Source organism: Syngnathus acus, chromosome 13, assembly GCF_901709675.1.
Source record: "Syngnathus acus chromosome 13, fSynAcu1.2, whole genome shotgun sequence".
Taxonomy (NCBI): domain Eukaryota; kingdom Metazoa; phylum Chordata; class Actinopteri; order Syngnathiformes; family Syngnathidae; genus Syngnathus; species Syngnathus acus.
Window position 1 is genome coordinate 9573334 of NC_051098.1, and position 25632 is coordinate 9598965.

Here is a 25632-nt window from a genome sequence, read left to right on the forward strand (position 1 = left end):
AGCCCAACTAAAAAATAAAAGTGTGACTTAATAACGTTTTAGAACCATCCCAGAGGAAGAGTCATGTTAACCTGAAAAGGCAGGTAACAAGTAAATATAAATAAAGCTGTCATGAATTCAAAATCTTTACAATAAAAAAATATCCGTAAGTGATATGATCACTAAGTAATATAAACCAATATGACCATTCACAGGACATCTGTTTTCTTAATATGAGCAGTCATTGTTTTTTTTCCCTGAGCATCTGTGATGTCAGTTTCGGTTGATAGTAAGTAACAAAATATGCACTCCCTGAGATGCATACAAGTTGATTTTACTGGTAATTCTTATCCAAAAATATTAAGTTTAGACTAGTGGGTCTGCATAGAACGTACAGTATTATTGTAAAGACAACAATGGACTTCCCTTTTAGATGCATTGGTTTTGCAGGTGAATGTCAAAATCTCCATCAAGAAATGGACCAGACAAAATTGTCTCAGGCTTTTGTAAAAGTGGAAATGAGCTGTTTTCAAGACATCGGCTATATGCCACTTGTTTTGCTGGCTTTTCTAACAATTGGCAGACTATTGTTTGCTGCAGATTTTCATCCATCCATCCAGCCATAGAGTGAAATTTTAAAAAAAAAAGTTAAAAATGACTGGAAAATAATTTACTCTGAACAGGAAAAAAATCTATTGCACGTCTTTGTTGTGCTGGGATTGCAGGACAAATATTTGTTAATAACTATCCTTAGGTATAACGAGGTACCTCTACAACTGCGCCTACAAGTTGATGAGTGGCTATAAAACTTTGCTAAAATCAGTAATCGTACAATTACTTTTTTGGGGAAGAGGGGGACATTACATTTTCAACCTGCCAGTATTAGCTCATGATGAACCTCTGCATTGCCGAGGAGAGAGACTTGGACTGTATTGTCAGCACATCTAACAAAATGCCTACAGCGCCAAAAGTCTTGAGTATATACTGTAAATCTAAAAGTACCGCTGCCAGGCTACACTCTTGTAGATAGCATATTCTTCTGGCTATTTAAAATATGGTATGGCGTGGATTTTTGTCCTTGAGGTGCTTGTAAAGTACATTAAGTTGATAAACGCCAAACTACACTGACTCAATCGGGTCGTTTGACAAAAAAAGACAAATAAAAAGGGCTTGACCAGTTGCTCGAAACACATCACGGCAGAAAGCTTAAAGCTAATGGTCTGATTCTGAAATCCCTTAGCTCTTTTATTAGTTTGCACGAGATGCAGTAAGAACGTGGTGAAGGTGGTTTACAATTTCCGTTTTCCTCAGTCCATACAGTCCTGAATCGTCTTCTGTGGGGGGGGGGGGGGGGGGGGGGGGGGGAGAGATCAGGAACAAACCCATTCCCAACCTGAATGTGTTGTATAAGCAATAACATCATTACATCAGTTATTAATGGCAATTGCCAATTCATATCATTATGATAATAATAACTGAAAAAATTCTTCCCAAAAACACAAGATGTGTGTTTGTGCCCGCTTGATTGTTCCTTCCAGCAATTATGTAAAATACCTGCCACATTGTGCACAGCAAACAGAATGAGAAGAAATTATTCAAAAATCAATTAAGATGCAGAAATACAGTGCTTCCATGATGGCATGGGCATTTTTAACAGTAATTGTTTTGCTTGTTCTGCCCCATCATTCCTAATATGTCATTTCATAAAGTTCTTAGTTCCTTCTTAATATGACATTTCCAAAAATGTGATGAGTTATTGAGGATTAACGGTTTGACAAATGTAGAAAGCAACATATTGCTGTAACATAAATCAACTGCTCAAAATGGCACTGCATTCTCTTCATCCAATTATCGTTTCTCATGGCTTTTCAGCTAATTTAATTCAAAGAGAAATTAAAATGATCCATATCGTTTGACCAATAATGTTGTGGATAACAACACAAAAGCTGCACTGGAGCAACAGAGTGATGTGAAGAGAGCCTTCACTGCTCAACCGGCAAAACAGATCAGACCTGTCAAAAGACTGAAATAAATACTTGGGGATGATGGGGAGATGGGGATAGCAGAGGAATTAACGCATTCAAATAAAGTGAAAGGCGATACAAAGTCAGGCAAAATAAATGGTATTCCAAAGATGGTGGTTTCATTACTCTCTCACATAATTTAAAGTTGGCTGTGTTCGTCCAATTTCCCCCTCTGATGGATGCTACATCCCATCTTCACATTTCGCATGCCCCACAAGCTCCTTGGTGGAATTAAAGAGGCTCATCAGAATGTCAAGGCCTGAGTCATTAGTTGTAGTGAATCACAACATCAGAATAATCATAATAGACCATAAACACAATCTGCAGCCTCTAACGATACGGTACGATCAAATTAGCGGCATATGGGGTAGCAGGAACTCATCTGAAAAGGCTCAGACTTTGAAGCTGGACGGCAGTGGTTTGAGCTCTGCTGCAGACAAAAGTAAAAAGAGCAACTAGTTGACGGAAAGATGTTTGTCTGCTTGAGTATCGGAGGAATGAGACACACTAATGTTCCTTGATTGAACTTTAACATCTGTTGAAGTCGGAAAAGAGAGGAGAAATAATTTGAATTAATTTGATTAATCATTTCTTTGGTTTCTAATTAAATCCTTTATAAAATAACTTAATTTATAGATGTTTGAATTACAATGTTTTGAAACCTGGTTTTATAAGTAAGTGGATATCAGTGTGAAAGAAGTTTTATTTTGAAAATGAGCTGCATCTGCCTGTGAATCTGTCCATGACTATGGAAGAATGATCATCTCGATCATGAGGTGATTTAAAATTATAAGCCCACAAGATAGCAATACACAATACTTTTTAGAAAAGGTCAAGGTCAAATTTTGAGACAAAAGATGAGCCTAAAACTTCCAGGAAAAAGCAACACTCGCTCTGCGTTATGTGGCGACAGACTCGCAAATGAGGAGCGGTCTTCAACCCTCGTCCAAAAGAAACCCAAAACATTAATTACCATACATTTTGAGCACAACAAATTTCTGGAGAAGACTAGACTTAAGCACCACACTTGGGGTCTTCCATTACCAAATAAGCACAAGCACACTAATTAGAACTATAATTAGTGTAATAGTAAGTTTCATTTGTTAGTTTTTCATGTTTTTATTTATTCATTAAAATACTGCTTTTTGAGAAGCTGGTCCTTGGTGCTACAAAGTTGGGGATCACTGATATAGATGATCATTGTTGCCATTATTTTTTTCAACAAGTTAAGCTTTTCAACACACCCATGTGTTATACGTGCAAAGGCACACACACACGCGCACACACAGCACTTGACAAGAAAGTTATTTTTGCTTACCAACAACAGCGTAACCTCCTGGCACAATGGGGTAGATGGTGCCATCTGTGTTAATGCCATCTGGGAACCAGGCCGCCATGCTTTCTCCCACCAGACGACCAAATGCTGCTCCTAAATGATTGGATTTTAATGAAGCAATTAATAAAACAACTGTAAACAATTTGTGCTTTGACTACATTATATTGCCAAGAATTAAGGAGATCACTGAGTTGAGTCCAGATTATAGATGGGACTGCACTAGTAGGCTTCTCATCACTTGCAGTTAAAGTATTTTCTTTTTTTCTCCAGTGCTTTACTGAATTCAGTCAACTGAATTTTCCTTTGTTAATCAATGGTACCAACGTTGTTCAGGTAATTTCAAACGTACATTAATTTCTAATGGTTAAAATACAAAAAGACATATGGCTAGTGCCTTACCTATAACAAATACTGGCATGAAGGCCCCACAGGGTACTGGAATAGTTGTGGCCAGGGCAGACATCCAGAACTTAGGAAGAAAATAATGGAGAGTTAGGACAGTAGAAGATAAAGAAAATAGATCGTTTTAAATTAGATTCTCTTTACTATCTCATTGACAGTGAGGAGAAGAATGAGAAGGCGGCTGATTGCTCAAGTTGGATTAAGTTGTCACGGTCCCTCTTAATTTGACAGACCTTCTAATGAGCTCTGAATAATGTGCAGGTTCTAATGATTGAACAACACTGCATCAAAAGATTGGAGGAGTCATGAGAAAAGAATTGAAAATAAAATGTAAATGCTGCCACTGGTATGTGGGTAGGCACCTTTTGGCTTTTGTTTCAGAAAATGCATTAGTGCATTACTCACAAACACATTTTGATCTGATCATTTGATGTGATCTGATGGCGAATAATGCTTAATGTTAAGGATTTCTTTTTTTTTTATATAAATGTGTCACACCTTAAGAATAAGAATGTTGTCATGAGAATGTAATAATGAGCTTAACTACTGGAAAAAAAAAAGACAAATTGGAACTTCCCGAGGCCAATGCAGGTGAAATACTGAATCATTTTTGAGAATACCGTATCTGTTTGCATTTGATAAATGAAGACTTAGAAATTAGTTTACAAGTAAGCCATTGCGCAGATCTCATCAACGTAAAAACATCAACATTTTAATAGACTTCTTAATTACAGTTGCTGTCTCCACATCCCTGCATACTTCCAGTCCTCTTCCTCTTCCGCTCCTTGCACTATAGCTAGATGTAATTAAGGCCGACTGCCACCACAAAGTATCAGATCTTCTCCTGTAACCCTACACTGCTGTCTTTTTCACACACCTCTACATGCACATGCACACACACTCTCACACACACGGACGCACACACACGCACCAAAGTGCGTAGGTGCACGCTCACACAATGCAAAGCTACTGTCATGCAACAGAGAGTTTGAGAAATGAATAAACAAAATGGGTCAGACAAAGAACAAAGCAGACTATTTGGCTGTCCTCCATGGTCTCATCATCTTCTTTTTAAGGCTATTTTTCAGCCACGAAAATCTTTATCCCAGCAAAAGACAATTGAAAGGATCTAGGAACTAAAAATCTCATTGTGACTTTATTGAATTGGTTATGAACTAGTTTGATAAATTTGCTGTGAATGTAATGTCTGTGGGGTTAAAGAATATTCAAAAGTATACTATTCTAAGTCAAATGTTTCTGATACAGATGTAGCTATTCTGGCTCCATCTTTTTTTTTCCACTGGTTTAAAATAGGACAGTTGGATTAGCATTTGTCTTTATTGAAGTAATACTCTTAATCTTACTTCAATTTTTGAACCATCTTTCATTTTTATGGCTGATTGCTGTGCATGACCATTTTGCAACGTACCCATCAAATCTATAGGTGTATATTAATGTAACCAGACAATAAAGGTACACACAATACATTTTTAATAACCATACATAATTTATTATTGTTATTATTATCATCTAATCTGTTCAATCTAAAAGTAAGGCCAAAATTAGATGCTGTCACAGTTGTCTTCATTACAGTACAGCAAGACCTTTTCTGCCTCCGCTTCTCTAACAAGAGGATATACAGTACATGAGTGGGAGGTGCACACTGTGGACATCAGGTTTTAGCTGTGTGCGGACACTTTGTTCCCAAGTGTCACAACAGTGATTTTATGCAACATTCTTGTAGAGTGGAAGAAACTACCACTGGTGATGTAATGTAATGGAAACCAATAGTTTGTTTACTCATTGTGGCATGGTCACACACATTGTCAGATATGAGTGTTTGGCTCGCATTCCCCATTAGAATCCTTGCTGCACTATAAATAACAATAATAAATAATAAAAGGTAAAGGAACACCGATTGATTGCAAATTCATTATGTACATGATGCTATATTGAGTATAAAAACATTAGAAGATATTTTCAGATTATTTCACAGTTGTACTTTTATCACCTTTAGGTGTATTTCAGAAAGATTGTATGCCAGTGACTGCCCATTCCACATTGTCAAAACTGTAGTAACTATTAGTAACGTTTGTGTATTTTCATTTATTTTCATATTTGCAATGATGAGTTTCAAGGTGTTTTGTAAGAAGTCCTGGGTTTGTAGCTAAACTAGACTGTCACATAAGCAAGAACAATTTGTCATAAATAATCACTGACAAAGATGCAAACTTCAAAATGGGAGCGAACAGTTTTCATGATTGCTTTCCAGGATAATGGGATTCTGCTTCAAGGTATGCCAGATTTGTGTAGATATGTACACAAACCTTGCTTTGCGAACACAGCATTTTAAGTATTTGTTACAGTTACAAGCACTGATTAATTTAACATCCTTCACAGAACCCCCCCTCCTTCAACACCCCTAATAGTAAAGCTTGGTAGTCGGAATGAAAGTTTGTTTGGAAAGGAGCACAGGCAAAGATGGCTGCCATGACGAATAAAACAACTATTTATTACAGAGACGGAGACTAAGAGAGCAATTCCGCCTTGAAAACCACCATGCTGAATCCAAGTAAACCAAAGGCTGCAATTAGATGGAGGTATTACAGATTCAATGTGTGTGTGTGTGTGTATGTGTGTTGTACTGTTCTGGCATTTGTCTGTACCAGTGGGAAAGCGGCGCTTGAGTCAGTAGATACCAACATACAACATAGCAAAATGACACAATAATGATAGAAAAGTGTAAATCTTTCTGTTTCTTACATATACTACATAATGTATAAGCTAATTTTTCAACCGCACTGGGTGCGGCTACTATCGTTGGGATTTATGCAAACTGGTCATGACGTAAAGTTTCGCACTCATGTGGACGCTAATAATGTCCCTCCACACAAAACACTGAATCACGCTGGAACTTTTACCAAGCATGACTATTTTTTCATCCTTCAATATTTTATGTGAATTGTGTTTTATTGATATCGTCTGCCTGAAACGCCAGGTTGTATATGAGCAAAACAGGATTTTCCCTTAATTTTAGCTGGTGCAATTTATATTTGGGTGCGGTTTATGGTCCAGAAGTAACGGTACATATAGCACATGCACCGTTTACAGTAAAATGTTCAAAATATTCGCTGTCTTAACTAACTGCTGTTGCTTTGAATGTTATTTTGCAATTCCAGTTGGTAACCCCAAGTGCTCACCAAGTGGCATCTGGTTAGAATGTCATCGATGCATGAATGATGCAACGCAATGAGATATTTAAATGAGATTTCACGGTCCCGTAGCTTGAAAGTCTGAGATCAAACTCCAACCTTCAAGATGGCACCACTTGTGTGATTGGCTTGGGCTTGCCAATTGTACGAGAGTGACCATCACCACTCATGCACCAGCCTGCTGGCCAGCTAAAGAGGAGGTCCCACCTTCTAGTTTGTGAATAGCATTAAGTAGCATGTAGTCTACTGAATAACACTGGCCAATTGCAACAGCAGTAAATAAATTGCAGACAATTGCTGTGCTGGTCCCACCACAAATACATATGTATAATTGTGCATAATTAGTGCATAATTTCAAAGTAAGCAGGATTCTCAATAATGTCCAATTTAGTGACTGGAAGAATTGTTACTCCAGCGACATGATCTATAAAACATATACATTTATAGACTTATTGTTTTATCTTTATATGAATACCATATATAGTACTTAATCTATATTGGTCTAACAATTCATTTTAGTGAAATGTTTCCTTTAAAAACAGCTTTAAGATTTTAATTTCAGTTCTGAAATCAAGCCTAACGATATACATATGAAATAATAATGCTCACTGTTAATTTTTCTGTGTTCATCACCTACCTTCATGACAATGAAGATGACCAGTGTGACAAATACATTGACCTGCGGATGTTGCCAGGCCTGGGAGTGTCCCATGAAGTCAAACTCTTCAGCAATGCCCTGTTTGGCCCAAGTGCGGTTGTCAAGCAAAGTCACAAGCGATTCCTTCTGGGTGAGCTGCAGGCCACAAAAGGAATCATCATTATGAAAATTATTACATGAAAAAATGACATGGGTAGTCATGTTAAGATCTCAATGACATATGGATTTTAAAACATAATGCACTAAATTGTTTCTGTTAGTCAAATGAAAATAAAGTGCTTGCAAAGATCCAATATGAGAGACAATATGTTATTGTATTTAACAATGTTGTTAAATTTGCTCCAACAAAGGCAACATTGTATTTAACAATGTTGATAAATTGATATTTGTGCACACATAACTATTTCTTGACCACAATTAGTATTTAGTGACCACACATTAGCATTTAAGTACGTATCTATACTGCGCCTTCAGTTTTTTTCTTCATGTCAGTTCTGGGACTTCAGACTCTCTTCAGTGTAGGCCTATGAGAATAATTAAAATCTGCTGTGCATTGCACTTCTGAGAAAATTTTGATATGGTACGATTTGCTGATACTGTATAAAGAAATGTCAAAGATTTAAGACTGCATGCATACAGATTTAGATTTAGATAGACTATCTGCAGTTGATCTTAAAAATGCCATATCTGTACTGTACAAGGAGAAGGATATGAGAATATTTTGCATGCAAACTCTTATGATAGACTTTAAGAGGAGTGGCTAAGAGTAGGTCAAATTAAAGCTTCAGAAGCATGTCTCCTACCTATCTCCTACAAAGTAAAGGACACAATGCAATATAGTATGAGTCATGATATAAATACATTCCAGAAACATTAAAATCACCCCATAGCCTGTGATTTTAATTTGATATATTATGAGCTTTGTGTGCCTCAGTAAAAAACAAATCAAAGTATGCATTATGATGGTCTAATCATTAGACCAGATCATTATCATTCGACTCTGATAAACCTGAAATATGCGTTTGCCATGTAAAATAATGAAAATGGTGGCAAGAAACCCCAAACACACCAAATTAAAAAAAATATTAAAAAGGCAAATATCAAAAAATACGGTCAAGTCCACGGATGCGTGAATCTTCTGAGGAGAACCTCTGCATTGCACTGTATACTTTTGGTTCAGCATGTTCACCTTGGTTGGATACATAGCCCTTGTGTGTACATGTACATCAGCAATAACAAGGAGCTCAAAATATGTCCACAATATATTTGAATACATTCCGTAGCATAATGGTTGCAATACAGCTGTTGCAAGTCACTTAAATGGAGGACACTTACCTTGCCAGCCATGAACTGCCCAAAGCCGGGTGGAAACGTTAATGTGGAAACTAGCAGAGTTATCAGTGCCGGATACAGAAGACGCCTGAGAAAAAGATATTAGAGGCAGTGACAAAAATAAATAAATAAAAAATGCAAAAGAGAAAAAAAAAACCACACAAGACTGAATTAATTTAGCAAAATGCCAAATGCATATTTCTTCAAGCCACGATTGAAAGATACATGTTGGAGCTTCCACATTACAGCAGTTGTTAAACTCTTTGGACCAAGTACCACCTAGAAGACTTCAAGATTAAAGCAATTCATCTACAGGCCTGCCTTTTAATTTATATTAATTCCAAGTTTTGTATTACACAGGGAAATATGTCTATCACTAACATACAGTGTGACCCATAGAGAAAAAATTGGAATGTTACAAAACAGAACGTTTATTAAATGTAACTTAGTTTTTAGATTTTAGGGGGAAAAACATGTAAAAATCATAAAATATATAAACGAATAAATAAATATAAACACTTGTCAAGTAATGTGAGTGAGTGATTTGTTACATAACACATTCAGTGGCTAAAATGGTTTCTGTCCCTAACAATGAGAAATATGCCAAAACCGATGAGTTACTTGTAGAACTTTGACATGTTCCAAAATGTGATGCTCACTTTTTCATGAGGAATCTGTTGATGGCCTTTTGATTTCTGATGAACTGGACAATAAGTCGATTTAGGTACACAAACAAAGCTCCGCCAAAACCACTGGCAATGCTGCAAAGAGAGACAAACATGCTTGAGAGATGATATCACGATTCCCACTTGACATTATGTTCCAGAACGTTTTCACCTGCTAGAGTACGAATCAAATTATCCCAACATACAATAATAAAATCCACCCCAAGCTTTATAGAAGTATTATTTTCTACAATTGCACCTTATATTTTTACATTTACCCAGATTGCGTCAATGTTTATTCCTCTCCCCGAGGTTTTAATTCAATCTACTGAATAACACTGGCTAATTGCAACAACAGTAAAAGATTTGCAGAGACAATTGCTGTGCTAGTCACAGCACAAATGCAAGTTTGTGAACTAGTGCCTCATTTCAAAGTAAACAGGCTTTTCAACAGTGTAACGAGAATTATTTTAGCCCGTGATATAATCTATAGAACACACATTTAAAGACTTTTTGTTTTATGATGTCCTGTTATTTTGATTCAAATAAGTGGCACTCTTCATACCATGGATAGTGGTAGTTAATCATTATAATTTTATATACTGGTCTAAACAAACCAAAGTATGCAAAAACAATTTGATTTCATTAATCTGTTTACTATTTACTTAGAAGCCTGGAGTATGAACAACTATTGAGGTTTGATAATCTGACCTTGGAAATATTGTTTTAACTTGCATTAAATCAGCACTTAAAAGGATTGTGCTAACATTTGGTTTAATACACTTAAGCAAGTTACACCTCAACCAGATGCTTCCTATAGCCACCAAAAGCTTCTGACATAATTCTGGCTGCATAATTTACAAGTCATCTTGGCTGAATCCATTCATCCGTCCGTCCTGCCCTCCATTTTCTTAACTGCTTATTCTTATTAGGGTCACAAGTGCGCTGTTGCTTCTCCTAGCTGACTACAGGTGAAAGGCGGGGTACATACTGGTCCCCAGTTATTAGCAGCTGGGTGGAATAGCAATATATCAAAATGTGTTGCACTCATTGCCTGGACTTGGCTTTTGAGAAAAGGCCACAAATGTTCTTAGTGACTAACACCCATGTAAAAAAAAAAAAAAACAATAGCAACCTCTGATTAGTGGGTGCCAAAACATCCAGTCAAAGCTCTAAAAGACCAAACATTTAGTGCACTGTATTTTCTACTAAAGAAGAAGTGTTTGCAATCCATTCTACCTCCTCTGGCTTTCTTGTTGTAAACGAGTCTCAATCAGGGCCATGAAAATGCCTCCCGGGCAAAGGAGGATAAAAGCTATCCCTCAGTGCCCTAGCAACTGTTAGAGGATGAATTATCCATGTATGATGACTCATACAGGTTTGGCCGTTAACACAACTAGAGAGAGAAAGAGGCTCTTGATTCGACATAGAACTTCATCTAGAGCCATGCCAAAAAGAAATCGCTAATTTAAAATTTGATCAATTTGATGGTTATTTGATTAATTATAGGCAACTATGCTATATGGCCGAATATATGTAAAACTTAACTTTAAAATGTTGTCATTTCCAATTTCTAATATCAAAAGTAGATTTTATATTTCTGAATTCAAAATTTACTGCTTTGCAGTTATTTGTCTTGAACTAATTTTTTGTTTAAATTCCTTTTATCATGATCATACCAATCGACGATTATAATCATGATGATTATGATGTTAATCGTAATGTGAAATTTTCATGTCTATTACCTTCTACTTTTTTTCTTCACTATTTTTTTATATTCTAACAGTCTGGGATGCCTTGTGTAATGCAGCCTCTTATTACAAGCAATTCTGGTAGTATGCAAGACTGCTGGTTTGGGGAATGAGACTCTTGATTGCACATGGAGAGATTGTTAGGTAGATGAACACATGTATTGTTGTCATGTGGGTTCCCTCAAAAAGTCAGCTAAAATGTTAAAAATATTTATGAGTCTACTTTGCTTAAGACATTGCTGTATTGAGTAAAAAATTGGGTTTGACTAAGACTATGTACTTGAGAATAAAGCATCCAACTAACTACTGTATAGAACTCACCCAATGACAGCAAAAGCAGGCAACTCCTGGAGGTCAAATGGGAAATCTAGTCGGAAGCGAGTTTTAAACAGGGCTGTAATTGTCTCTGGAGAGGTGGGTGGGGGTAGAAAGAAAATGGCAAGCAACAATTAAAATGGGAAAAAAATATTGCACCTTTTAATGAGATGTATGTACACTTCTTTTCTCACAGTGTACATTCGGCTTCAGGATTTGATTCTTTCCCATCAACGGAGGAAATAACAATGCCTTAATTAAATCGGCTGGAAGTTTGAATTTCCGTCTCGCTCTTAATTTAGATTACTTGTGTATAACTATTCAATGCATCTCATTTCCATACCAGCATTCTGTCTGAAGGGACACTAAATACATTGATAAAATAATTCAGGTTTTATTATTGGAAGTCAAATTCCTTGTTTGGCACGCCCAAACATGGCGAATAAAAACTCTTGAATCTATATTGCCTTTCAACATTTTCAGTCTTGAAAGTCAGTAGACATACAATTACAGTTGTAAGCGTTGATTCAAATAGTTTTCAAGAAATACACATGTGAAGATTTATTTGTGACAAAAGTTACAAATTGAGTTCAAGCGCATGTCTATCTTACCTTCGTCTCTGTTCCAAACAGCAAGCACTCTGAAGATGAAGGCACTAAAGGTCGCAGCAAAGAAACCTCTCCAATAGTTCCTCACCGCAAAGAATGTGGAAGTTACTTCAATACTGAACAAAACACCTAAATGCAACACAAGACATCAGTTAAGCTATATGATGAAAAGACTTCAGATATGACATGACATTTCTTTGATATACGTATGTTTAACAATTGTGAAATTTAATCTTTAAAGGATTTTCTGATCGATTTATTGTATTGAGCAACTCACCTCCTATCGGGGCTGCAAAACAGCAACCAACTCCCACTGCACAAGCTGCGGCTAGCATCTCAATGTTCCTTGACTCGTTCTAAATAACATAAACGCGTGCGCACAACAAATGGTTATTGTAAATTCCAGTCAGTTTTTGACCTACAGGGTGGTTTGTCGTTAATTACATAGAACAGACTGGAAATGTGACCTGCAAGATTTCGAATTCTTCATGATGCTTTGAGATCAGAACTGATTAATTGTAGTGCAGCACACGAAATGAAAAATAACAAACAAAAGTGAACTATTACATAAGACAAATGACAATGGGGCTGGATGAGAACCACGGTGATTAAATTCATGCTCCTTGTTCAAATTGTTGAAGAAGAAAAAATTGTTAAAGCCAAACTAATATTCTATATTGAGAGGAAATATATTTGAATGTGAAGGTAAAACTGTATGTAAAATTTCCAAATGTAGTACATCTGACAATATTTGTCTGAGCAGGGACGACAAATGGATGGTATGTATGTATGTTATTTTTTCTCAATTACTTGACATACCTTTATTCCTGTAAAATTGACTTCCTTCAAGCAGCGTGACAGTGGCAAAGAAGGAACAGAGCTTTTTTTTTTCTGTGTACATTAAGTGTACAGTCAGTGTATCATTGTCTTCCAAACTAATCCGACAATAATCTGGTCCGTGGTTCTAAAACGTTTGGGGACTGCTGGTATATAGTATTATCAATGTTGCTCTTGAGTGGGATATACTGTGTAGTTAAAGAGATATAGTACTAATACTATGGGTTAAAACATAGCAAGAAGACTACACTTAAAGTGTTTAAACAGAAAATATTCCACAGAAAATTGTGAATAGCAAGAATAACATTGACAAGAGTTACCTCGTAAATTCCTCCAAATAGAGACATGAACTTGCTGAGGAGAGCTGCACACAAACTGGCAATGTGGACAAACGGACCCTGGAGAGGAAAAGGGCACAATAAAAATATTTGACAGAAAGAAGAATAAATATTTGAGAATAAAGATTACAGCATGACCATGACACTTTAGAGTCTAGGTGAAGTATAGTGTTGTCGCCTCCAAAAGTATTGGAACAATAAAACGGATTTCCTTACGTTTGTTATAGACTGAAAACATTTGGGTTTGACGTAGGAAAAAAAAATAAGAGTCAATCAATAGACCTTTTTGCGTTGTTTCTTTTAATTAAAAGTATTAGCATTAGGATTTTGGACAACTTAAAAGATAGCACCTTCCTTCTGTATATGTGCCTGCGGTGTGCCTCTTGAGAATCATTTGTTATTCATGCTGCAGGGATACCAGAAAGTAGGCTAGGTATATACCGGGTACCGCAGCATTACAAGATTTCATAACCAATTTTGACAAACGTTTGAAAAGTTATAAGTTGCAAACAAAGAACACTACACTATCCGTTGTGAGCAGAATTGTTCACCTATGGTGGAATGCTCTTACTGGTTTCACATCAATGTATAATGTCTGGACACAAATTGTTATTTGGGGCTAACTAGTGTGGCTCAGCGTGTTACCTCCTTGCCCAGGGGCATTCCACTGCCCAAGGCGCAGGTTAGGCCGATGACTTTAGCCACAAACGTTTTGAAGGTGAGGTATTCCTTCAGTATTACTCCCCGCAAGATGGTCTTCATCTCTGGAATACCTGAACCTGAAGACGGTAGAAATGGTGAAAAAAGAGAAACATCCACCATGTACAGTAGATTTGATCATTAATGTTATTGCAATGTCAACAAATTTAAATTTTAAGCACATTTTAAGAATTTACCTTCTAATAGTGCATCGTTATTCAGTTAAAAGATGACGACTCAAATGGTAGTATTCCAATAACAATATTAGCACAGAACCGTTAAATAGTTGATAAATGATAAACTATATTCTAAACATGTTCAAAAGAAAATGTTATTAATATGTACAATTGCTGAATCTTGTATTTAATCGTACCAACAGCCTGCGGAGCAAGAATCTGAGTGAAGCCAGCTGAGAAGGTGATGAGTACTACAGGGTATGTGACCCAGGCCAGATACTGCAGGAAAACATTACTGTCCAGGCCACCATACATCCACTTCTGTGCTGTGGAAACACATTCACAAATGTAACCAAAAGCATATTGGAACATAAAGAGCATTCAATGTATTTCGAAAGGTTGTATGGACTTGACACCCATGAAGAAAACATGACTTCATCTGTTCAACATGTCTCACCTTGAAGGCAGATGGCAATGCAGAAGTCCACCACCCAGCTGACCAACGCCATGACGAGTCCCAGCAGGATAAGGAAGATCCAGTCCTCCCCGACCCGCGAGATCAGGAACTTCTGGCAGCGAACAGTGCAAACTAAAAGGCAAGACAAGAAGACACCATGCTCAGGCTCAAAGATCACATATGATACAAAAACGAGTTGATGGCTGCAACGAACAATTATTTGAATTGTAAATTATCAAGGTCTATATTTAATGCCTTGAAATTATTTCTGTTCCTTTTTCTTCCTTCTGTTTGTGATCACAAAAAAATTAAGATGATTCTCCTCGAATAAATATCTGGACTTCATTTTGGGCGATGAGAAGCACTTGGTAGCCGGTGTGTGCTGACTCCCATGAGGGATGAACTGGAATGTGATTATAAGAGCAACCATATTATAGTGATAAATGTTAAACCGGGAACTAAATCTGCTGCTGAACAAAATGGAGAATGCAAATGCAATGATCTAGCACAGGGGTAACCAAACTGTTGGAGAATGAGACCTATTTCTTGGGTACTGATGAAGAAGAAGGGTTTGGCACTCACTTCAGAAATAACACATTTGCTTAAGTTAATTTTAATAGTGTTATTGTTGTGTTATTAACGACACCGGTTAACAGCAAAGTTTAATTAGAGATGACTATGTCAACAATTTTTGACACTGGTTTAAAAAAATATAGATTTTCTTAGTATATTTTGAATTCAAAGAATCATGAAATAAAATAAAGGAAATGTATTTAAATACCCTTGTAGGTATGAAGTCTTTTGGGATCCAACACAATCATCTGCAGGAACTGGTTACAAGTATTGTAATGCATATAGCAGTGGTTGTGAGACATGCACATATGATTAGTAATCAGGTTTAATTGCTGGAACAAAACAGTTTGACTAGGACTCATCGGATGTGCAATTGTGTATGCACACACTATATTTCAAAGCATCACTGATACACAGTAATTCTGTTCTTTCATGGCTCCATGAACTAATGATGTGCACAACCATCTTTCTCATCTGTAGCATGCGGAACAAATGTTTATGTGACACTGATCATAAATTGTTCACCTGTTTCACCTATGATAGAGGGATAACCGAATCTTAATATAAATACATTATTTACGTAAATACATCTATTAAGTGAAGCAAATGTTTACCATTTATTATACACTCCATTAGATCCTTAATGAAATCACCACTGCAATCCCATTATTGGAGTTCGTATTACTTCTGCCATTCCAAGTAGAAAGCTGAGCATATCACATTACCTATTGGCATTCAGAAACACAATTTCTAATTGTCAAATTCTTTACTCACCATAAAACCCAAGAGAACATATACCCCCACCAATCAAAGAGCTAATTTTATGGATCCAAATGTATTCTACGTAACTTAGTATTAAACTCCTCGCTGTGAAGTTGATCTGACTCTTGACAGTGCATAATTGATTGAGTCTATAAACAAAAACAAAAAATCAAACCTCTTCCTTGTTAAATTTAGGAACAAGAGCATTTGGATTAAAACGCAAAAAGTAGCCAAGGAAAAGTCCAGTTTTGCCTAATTCCACTTTTGTGGTTACCATACCCTAAAAAAAATTTAATTTACATGGACAAATCTCATAAAGATGCAGAGATAATCACATCACGAACAATTACTGAGAAATCAATTTATTTGCTAGTTTATGTTTGTATGCTAGGTGAATTGCAGAGTCTAAATTGTCCATAAGGGATGAACATGAGGATGAATGATTGCCGATATAGGAAATGCATTCGGCTTTCAGCGAAATAGAAAAAACTGGCCTCAATGTTTAAATATTTTAGAAGATTTGTATGTATGCAAGGCAGTCAAAGCTTAGTCGGACATTTTCATCTACCAAAGGATAGGTTTGCTCACAAATTTGACATGCATCATGCAAACCAAGGTCAGTGGTGCAATTTTCCCAGGTGAGGGTTTGTTTGCTTGCTTGTTGAACGAGCTGCTGCACAGAACAAGTTGTGCCTGGATGGCTGCATGTCACACGCATCTTAATAGCAGTGCGCTTAGAATCTTAGTGGGAGAAGCAGCTGTTGTCTGGCACAGCGTGACTGTTGGCTTTGACAGACACAAATGCTGGAGTTACTACCTCTTATTTCATTCTGTGGGTTTTTGCAAACAAGACTGATTAGTGATGACTATTACTTGCAAATGCATCGCTCTTTAAAATGAAAACAACAGATTTGGAGTCAGGTCTGAGCGGAACAAATATTTGTGCACTTACTCTGAATGGTGCTTAAGTGGTTATTTTGCTGAGCCAATATTTGACAGATAGGCAGGTTTTATGGCTAATTAAGCTGTTGACAGATTGCAGAACCCTAAAGTTTTGATTTTATTTAACCCTCCTTTGACTCAGCATCATGAATGAATAAGAGAAGATTTTCTTTTTCAAAAGGAGAGTTAAGGCACCATGTATGCAGTGATCAAGAACACTTTGACAGCGCTGAAGAAGCAAATCAATATTGTTCTCATAAGCATTTCTAAATTTGCTTTTGCTTATTTTATAGGAGCAAATCTTGTCTCTGGTCAATGTGGTGCCAAAGGAATGTCCCTACAGACTGAATAACTGCCTTGTTGTTTTGAAGAAATTATGTGTGCGGGCAAGATCTTTGTCTTTCTACAATAAATTGTTAGATGAACACCAATGAGTAATCTTTTCTTATTTTTCTTTTTGAACATGTATTTTAGTTCCAGGTCTTGATGCTGGCAATGTCTCATGGAAGTTTCTGCACACATGCACACACGCATGCACACACACTTTAACCTGCAGATGAATTGCCATCTTTATTCTTGGAGGCATGCAATAAGAATCATGCTACATCCCAATCTCTCATTACCTGTTGATCTCCCTTTTCCCTGCTTCATTTGTTCACCCCTAAAACTGTTCTGCCTTTCAGCGTATCATATTGAACCACTGACTTAGGCTCTCATCTCTGACTTACCCCCAAGCAACATCCCTACCATCTTTTTCTTTGCACCTTTCTTACATGCTTCAAAAGGTTCAATGTATTTTGCAATCTCTCTCCATAAGTAGAGACTTGTATTAGCCACGTAACGAGTGAGCCCAACTTCAATTTTGGTGGATACATAAGATGTTTAAGAGAGGAAAAAAACAATGTACTATGTGACATGTAAAAAAAAAAAAAATGTGCATACAGTTTTTAAGAAATCCTTGCAGTGGCCATTATTGAGGTTGTTTGTGAAAATGTTGACAAAGTGTGTTTGTGGCTGTTTTAAAAGACCATTAAAGTCAACCGTATACATATAAGTGTTGCCTTTGGTACGCTTAATATCACAACAGAACCATCTCCTCCATACTTTGTGATGTTGATATATTTTCCATGCTAATTAGGTCTAAAAGGGATGTTTATGCAAATGTGTTATGGCATAGGTGTTCGTCTCAGACAAAACACCTCTTTCTGCACTCTAACAAATCTGTTTACTTGTAAGGTTACAGCCATTGTGGCACCAGTCTTCAGATTGTAATAAAATGTATCAGTATGTTAAATGCCACGTAATGGAAATGTACATGAAAATCATGATTAGCATGAGAGATAAACTTGAAAAGATTCGTCTGTTTATACAGATCAGAACATTTGCGATAGAAATCATTTTTGCATTATGCCGTTCTAATTAAACGCAGTAATTCCATCAGGGCTCAACTATTACCATGGTAAATTATAACAATAACTAAGTTAAGCCTATACAGCTAAAAAAAAAAAGTCTCGTTAGTCACAGTTTGACCCTTGTACAATTGATTCACTTAATTTCCTGTAGTACAAACTGTTTTAAATCTCGAGGGGGGATCTTAACCATGTAGTCAATAGGAAATTGTGTTTGTCCTTAGAGATTCGTCCAGTTGATGTCTACCACAACAAACTATGGCCACACAACACGCAAACCAAAACTGGTGTCCATCTCATAAAAGAATATACTATATCTGCTTGATGAAAATGTTTTGCACTGGCAATGTGATTAATGTGCATTGCTCATTTCCTGGATTAAAGTGTGTTTGATCAAAAGCCAAGGGATCTTTGTCTTCATTACATCTTTCCCTCATGCATCCATTTTATCCTTCAGACCTCTGCCAGGAACTGCCCCTTCTTTTGTTTTTATTACTTGTCATCACTCAGATTTTTTTGCATTTCCCCCTCTCCATCCTTCAATTTATCCAGCCACTTTTTGCTCCCGCTTTTACTCTCACTCTCTGTAGCCCACCCACACACCAAACCCATCTACTCATCTTTGCTATTGCAGTGTCAGCACTTCCGCACTGCAGTCCTCTGCGGATGTTCTTTGAAATACACTTTGATATACTGTACCTATATTCATCTCTCCTATCTACCATTCTCCTTTTTCTCAAATGCACTTATGCACACAAAACAAAAGAAAGATATTGAACATTCTTTATTTCTTTCAATTAGATCTTGGGGCAAGCTATAATAAGTCCAGGATGAGCGCATTAGTCAACACACAAATTCACTATGGTGAATTTGTGGAAACATGTTTGTGTTGACTGCAAAATCTGCAAAAATCGAAAACATTTATGCACCGTTCGTGCACAGCCTGTGAATAGTAAATTACAGGTCCGCAAGTGTGGAAGAAGTGGCAAGAGAGTTTGGGCTTTCCTGCTGAAGTTGCTGCCTCTGCGACCCCACCCCGATGATGGTCAGTAGTTTTAGGAGGGCTTTTTTTATGAGGTGAGCCCACGCCATTATATCATATACGCAATAGTGCCACCTGAAGGATTTATGATTACAGGCAGTGATTGTTGTTTTTCAGCCTTGCCAGTTAAATGCAGAGATTGCTCCTAATTGTCTGAATCTTTTGACGATGGTAATTATGAAATACCTAAATCCTACCTAAATATTGTACTTAATCAATCTGATTGTATCCCTACAAAGATGTTCATAAAGTGGTCAACATAGTCTCATCCTTGCTCTGTGAATCTGTCTGGGATGTTCTTTTTATACCTAACCATACTCCTCTTTCTCTAATTAACCTATTTACTGGTGTTATTTTGAGCATTCCTCAACCTTTTTTATTGCTCCTGTCTCAGCTATTTTGGAATATGCTGCAGTTATCAATTTCAAAATGAGAGAACATTTTCAAAGAAACAAAACAAAAACGCTCATCAATTTCAATATGAACTTTTTTTTGTCTTTGTAGTGTTTTCGATTGATTAGTTGAAATTTGTTTGCAAATCATCACATTCTGTTTTTGTTTATATTTTACACAAAATATATATTTTTTATGAGTCTGGCTGTTATGTCTCAAAGCAAGTGGGAATGGAAGTTATTAAAGGTTAATAATAAGGGAGCAGCAACACAGGTTTAATGAGGAATTGAAAGTTAAAGGGGCAATTTGTTGTTTACTTGTTTACCAGAGATAAAGTCCTTGGGTGGTGCTTCTAGAACATATGGATACCCTGACCCTGGAGGACAGATAGACCACACATGATAATTATCATAAGAAAGTACAGTATGTGTTGAAAACAGATAAACAGATCATAAATGTTATTTTTTTATGATACTTCTTCATCCAATGTATATTTTAAAACAAAAATAATATAAAGATTAGATTTGCAAACTCAGCAGCCTATTATATGGCTAAACGACAGGGACATTATTGGGAAGATGGATGAAGACATGAAGAAAAATATGGTTCTCTGGGAGTGCTTGAAAAGTAGTCGTGCAAAAAATGAGAACGAAAGGGCAGGAGGTGTCAGAATAGGATAACAAAGTGTTGAAGAAAAGTGTGAGTGAAGACTGTGGCTGTGCAAATTGGAAGCTGTTCTTACAAGCAATTGGAGCAAAAAAGACTAAAAGGGTCACTATAATTCATAGACCTAATATTATGAATTTATAATTTATGAAATATTTAAAATTTTAATTCAAAGAACTGTTATAGCAGCCAAGATTACTGGTATTTAAATTTGTATTAGAATTAAAGTTCAGGTAATGGATGGATGGATAAAATAAAAACAAATCTATAAAAAAAAAATACGGTAACCATTAAATAAGGGCAGATTTATGTGGCAGGGAATCTGTATATGAAGAGGGATTAAAATACAGGCTTGAATGGCTTTACCCTATTTTTTTTTTAATTAATTTTGTGTTCTGAGAAGGGAGCCATCTATAAAACAATCTTTTAAAATACCCCCCTACACAAAAAACAAAATCAATAACAGGATTCATAAAAATGTTACCTTCAAATATAGTTCGAGTTGCAATAAGGTAAAACACTTCATATACAGCATTTTCATGGACAGATTTTCCTTAATCTACAGTTTGCTGATCATATGAACCAGCTTTTACTGTAAGCCACTGACCCAGTATTTCATGAGATGCGCTCATCATTATGATCTCAGCATGGTCACCACCTTGTAAATGCTAAAAAAACAACAGGCTCCACATGTTTGCCTTCCTCTGTCTGGAGTGGAAGGAAATAACCTAGATGAGGCATCATTAACTTAAATACATAAATCCATCCATCCATCCATCCCGCTTGACTTGTTTTTAAAACTTTGTACCACAGGGGCAATATGAGTATGCTAACCCAAATGGATTAGGTCTAAACTCTACACTTTTATTACGAACTGTCTAATAATGACAAAATTTGCAATTTTGCAGAAGACAGGGTATAACAGAATTGTTTATGAAACAAGGACATATTAAGTCTCGTAAGTGGTAACATAATATTTTAGCTTCCAATTGCTAGATGTTTTGGAAATGGTTTGACAATATATTAAAATATTCACACAAAATTTCATAGTCAGAACTTAGATATAGCAAATTTTGTTGTGACTCATCAAACTTTATTAGCATAAGAAGCACATGCTGCACTTATTGGACTTGAAAGTACCTGTATTTGATTTGTGGATTTTTTTTTTTTTTTTACTTTTTTTTTTAACTAAGAATGACAACAACAAAAAAAGCAACCTTCCTTGTTCAATGCCTGACCCACACTGTGCACTACAAGCTGCAAAACAAAATTACAACTCTGACTCAGTTGGCGACTTGGGACAAGAGTAAACGTCATCACTATTATCTAAATCTTTACAACAAGTATTCTTACGGCTGCATCTTGGCTGAACCTAAGATTGTCGGATTACAAAATCAATGTAAGCCAACACTGTGTATCAAGGACTCCCTCAATGCCGTAACATTCAGGGTTGAGTACAGCATATAGAATAGTGCCAAGAACCACTACAGTGAAACACTTCACAACAACAGTCCAAGATTAACACACGCACACACGCACACACACACATGCAGACGCTGCACGTGGCACTGACCCAAATATTGATCACGGTGTCTCCTTGGTTACCTCATTTAATTTAATTTTAAAACTTTCCCACACCACAGTAATTGGCGAACAATGCCTAAGTGTGTGTGTGTGTGTGTGTGTGTTGTGCTTGTGCTCGTATTTCATTACATCTGGACTGAACTGATTGGCAGACGGCACTAGCGGTGTTTAAAGAACAAACACACACGCACACAGGTCTTGTGGCGCGCATACAGATGATTAGTTCATTTGAAATGCAGCAATTATTCACAGAATAAAAGGTGACTTTTAGATGTTTTTTGCTATTCCCTCCTAAATGGCTCTGACAACATGTCATAATCCATTACCAAGCTGGGGCTATAATTTTGCACACTGTGCAGGTGCTTTCATACACTCATGTGAACCCATTGCCCACTCAAACATAATCATGCAAACTATAATGAGACAATGTACATTTATCGGTGTGTGTGTGTGTTCCCTTGAACTATACATTCAACCTACCTATGCCAATCCAAATATCGTTTCACATTCTAACAAATGGAACAGGTGGCATAAAGTAGCTGAGTGAGAGAGGGGAATTAACAAGGCTGAGAGGGCATACGCAGGGAGATGGCTTTTGGAAATGAGGAGAGACGAAGAAAAACAGGAAATGACGAAGTATAACAAGAAAAGAAGAAGAAAGTGCAACTGTTGGTCGCTAGGCGCCTGCATGTCTCCATAGCAACATCAGGCACCAGACTGAGCTCCTGCTGACATCACACTTGATGCGAAACACTGCACGTGGATAAATGCATGTGTCCGCAGAACCAAATAAATGACATAGCAGGAGAACAGGGGGAAGAAAAGAAGACTAGTAGAAATGGGGAAACGAACAGAAAAAAAAAATCATGAAACGTTATAGAATACATCAGTTTCAGGCAGAACAGATAATATTGAAGATAACAAAGTTGTCATCTGCTACACTTCCACTCTATGAAGTATGTGGGACATTTGTCCATGCTTAAACCTGAGCAAGTTTCTGATTTAGAATACCAGTTGTAGTTTAGAGTGGATTAGAAGGGTCACGGCTATGCAGGCCAATCCGATTTTCATCAAATTGCATCAAACACAAAATTGAAGTTATGTTTCACTTTATGGGCCAAGACGAATTCTGTTAAGAGATGTGTCACAATATTTTTTTCAAATAGTGTCATATGAAATAATGGGAAACTAAAATGGTCTTTAGAAAAAACATTTAACAGAGTACTACGGTAGCACGTACATTAGTCAGACAAAACTCTATTGAGTAAAAAGTCACTGTGTAATGCTGCACCCTGCTGGCTATTATAGGTACAATAAAAGGCATACACGAATGTGGGGCGTTTTACTCCAGGCCCTAAACAACTTGGGAATGGAAAACTTTGTATCTTTACATGCATACAGTAAATTGTAAAGTGTAATTGTGTCCATCAAATACATTGCAGGGAAATATCAGCTTCCTCACAGATTTCTGTTGTTTTGCAAATCTATCTTCTAAAATCAAATCTATCATCAAGCCAATTTTAATGTCTAATTAAGACCAAACTTGTTTCTTAATACAAATGGAGCTGTTTAAAAAAAGAAATCCTTGACCCTAGAAGATCAAATGACTAATGACTACTAAAATAACAGTTAAAGGAAGGAGAGAAATGGTGAAACCGCAAGACAAATTGTTTTTTTTCTGCAGTCTGAAAACATTTGGTTTTGATATTAAAATATGAGCCACATTTTATTTTTATCATGAAGATATTTTCAGAAGTAGCAAGAAGATAAGTCTGGCTGGAATTTGTCAAAAAGTACAGAGGCAAGTTTCAAACATTCGACAAAAATTAAACCAAAGTGATGAAAACTTTGCGGAAATCATGGTTTGAGCTTACATGGCTGCTCCTGGTACAAGTTTATTAAATCTTCACTGATGAACAACATGAATGCAGCGGCAACATGTACTCTGTAGTCTACAGAAACATTTTGTCTTTAAATTTAAATACATTTTGCTTGCTAAAAAAGAAGCTAAAGCTTAAGAGAGTTTATATAAAAAAAAAATAAAAAAATAAAGAAATCAAACAACTGAAAGAACCCTTCAGGCAGAAGAAAACCTGTAAAACACACCACATAAGTATGCTATAGTTCAAGGTCAGAGTCCCATTTCTCGCAAACTAAGCATTTATAATCAAACATTATTCGCCCGAGTCTGGCTCAAATTCTATTCTAAATCTGGTCAAATGCTTTTTGAACTTTTTTCAGTCTACAGCAAAACTTTGGCCTCACTATTCCAATACTGCAGAGTTGTAGTTTAGCTGAAAAAAGCTAAAAACTGGGAAGTTGCAATGATGGCCACATGCCTACAAAAATAATGATATGGTGAAAGTCAGGCATATAAGGAATGTAAAGGCATTGTAATTCCAAGTCACTTCCTGTTTTAACTCTTAACCCCTGTGTTGTAAGGACACTGAATGATTTATCATAACTGCTGGTGCGTGTTTGCCAACTTTGAAAACTGCAGGCAAAGCACCTTCATGAAAACCCCTTAATAAATATTTCATTTAGTAAAGAAGCAAAAACAACTGTGTTTGACACAGATTTGAAACCAAGAAGGAAGGAAACCTTCCCTGGAAGACAATCCAAACTAGGATCTTCCTCAGAGATCAGTGAAATTCAGCGAGAGGCCTTAAAGTGGAAGTTAATCTAAACACTCTTCGGATTAATATTGTGCTTGTAGAATAAGAAGCGGAATAATCCACCTGTTTTCAGCCATCCAAGGAATACAGTTGAGTAGGTCCCGTTGCCTGCTAATAGGTAATGACAATAAAGCTGATTGAGGAATTGATTGATTGATTGAGGAATTGATTGAGTAATCGATTGATTAATTGATTGATTGATCCATCATTTGTAAATGGACGTTTGGAACCAGCGAGACTCTCAAAAATGGTCGCACCTCCAGCAGAAGAAGGCAAGGAGGGGACGAAAAATCCGATGGGCACTGTCAGAGTTCCAGGGCTCCTTTATAGGAAAGAGAACCTTCCAGAAGGACAACAATCTTTTCAGCAAGCTACCAAAAAGTCCTTTCTTAGTAGAAAGGCACATGGTAGCCCCCCTGGAGTTGGTCAAACACACATCTTGTCTCACCAAACTACCAGACCAGAATAGAGACAATTAGCCGGCCAGTACCATCCCTATAATGAAACATAGAAGAGGCAGCATCATGCTGTCTATTTGTTTCAGAGTTTCCACAGAAACGTCACAGAGCCGACCGACTGAGGCAATGTTTCGTCTTTAAGCAGGACAACGACCCGAAGCACAGAGCCAAGAGGCTTTCGGACAACTTTGTGAATGTCCTTGAGTAGCCGAGTCAGAGTCCACACTTGGTTGGAGTAAAATTCTTTGTGTAAATTTTAGTACATGAGGTTTTGTTTGTAAAATTTGGAGGAAAGAAAAATATATCTTGCATTTTGGATAAGATTAACAACAAAATCAG

The 25632-nt window shown here is 36.7% G+C and overlaps 1 protein-coding gene across 4 annotated transcripts in view; it reads right to left on the minus strand.

The window, feature by feature from the left end:
• The window catches only part of LOC119132165 (chloride channel protein 2-like), a 62530-nt gene that overhangs the window by 21445 nt on the left and 15453 nt on the right, over window positions 1-25632 (minus strand). For all 4 annotated transcript variants that reach the window (XM_037267170.1, XM_037267169.1, XM_037267168.1 and 1 more), the window contains exons 3-14: window positions 14790-14921; window positions 14530-14658; window positions 14103-14236; window positions 13440-13517; window positions 12560-12638; window positions 12286-12411; window positions 11681-11765; window positions 9603-9704; window positions 8947-9031; window positions 7591-7746; window positions 3739-3808; window positions 3322-3432 (exon numbers count right to left, since the gene is read on the minus strand). In XM_037267170.1, the coding sequence (XP_037123065.1) occupies window positions 3322-3432; window positions 3739-3808; window positions 7591-7746; window positions 8947-9031; window positions 9603-9704; window positions 11681-11765; window positions 12286-12411; window positions 12560-12638; window positions 13440-13517; window positions 14103-14236; window positions 14530-14658; window positions 14790-14921 (1287 nt within the window). The remainder of the gene's footprint in view (window positions 1-3321; window positions 3433-3738; window positions 3809-7590; window positions 7747-8946; window positions 9032-9602; window positions 9705-11680; window positions 11766-12285; window positions 12412-12559; window positions 12639-13439; window positions 13518-14102; window positions 14237-14529; window positions 14659-14789; window positions 14922-25632) is intronic.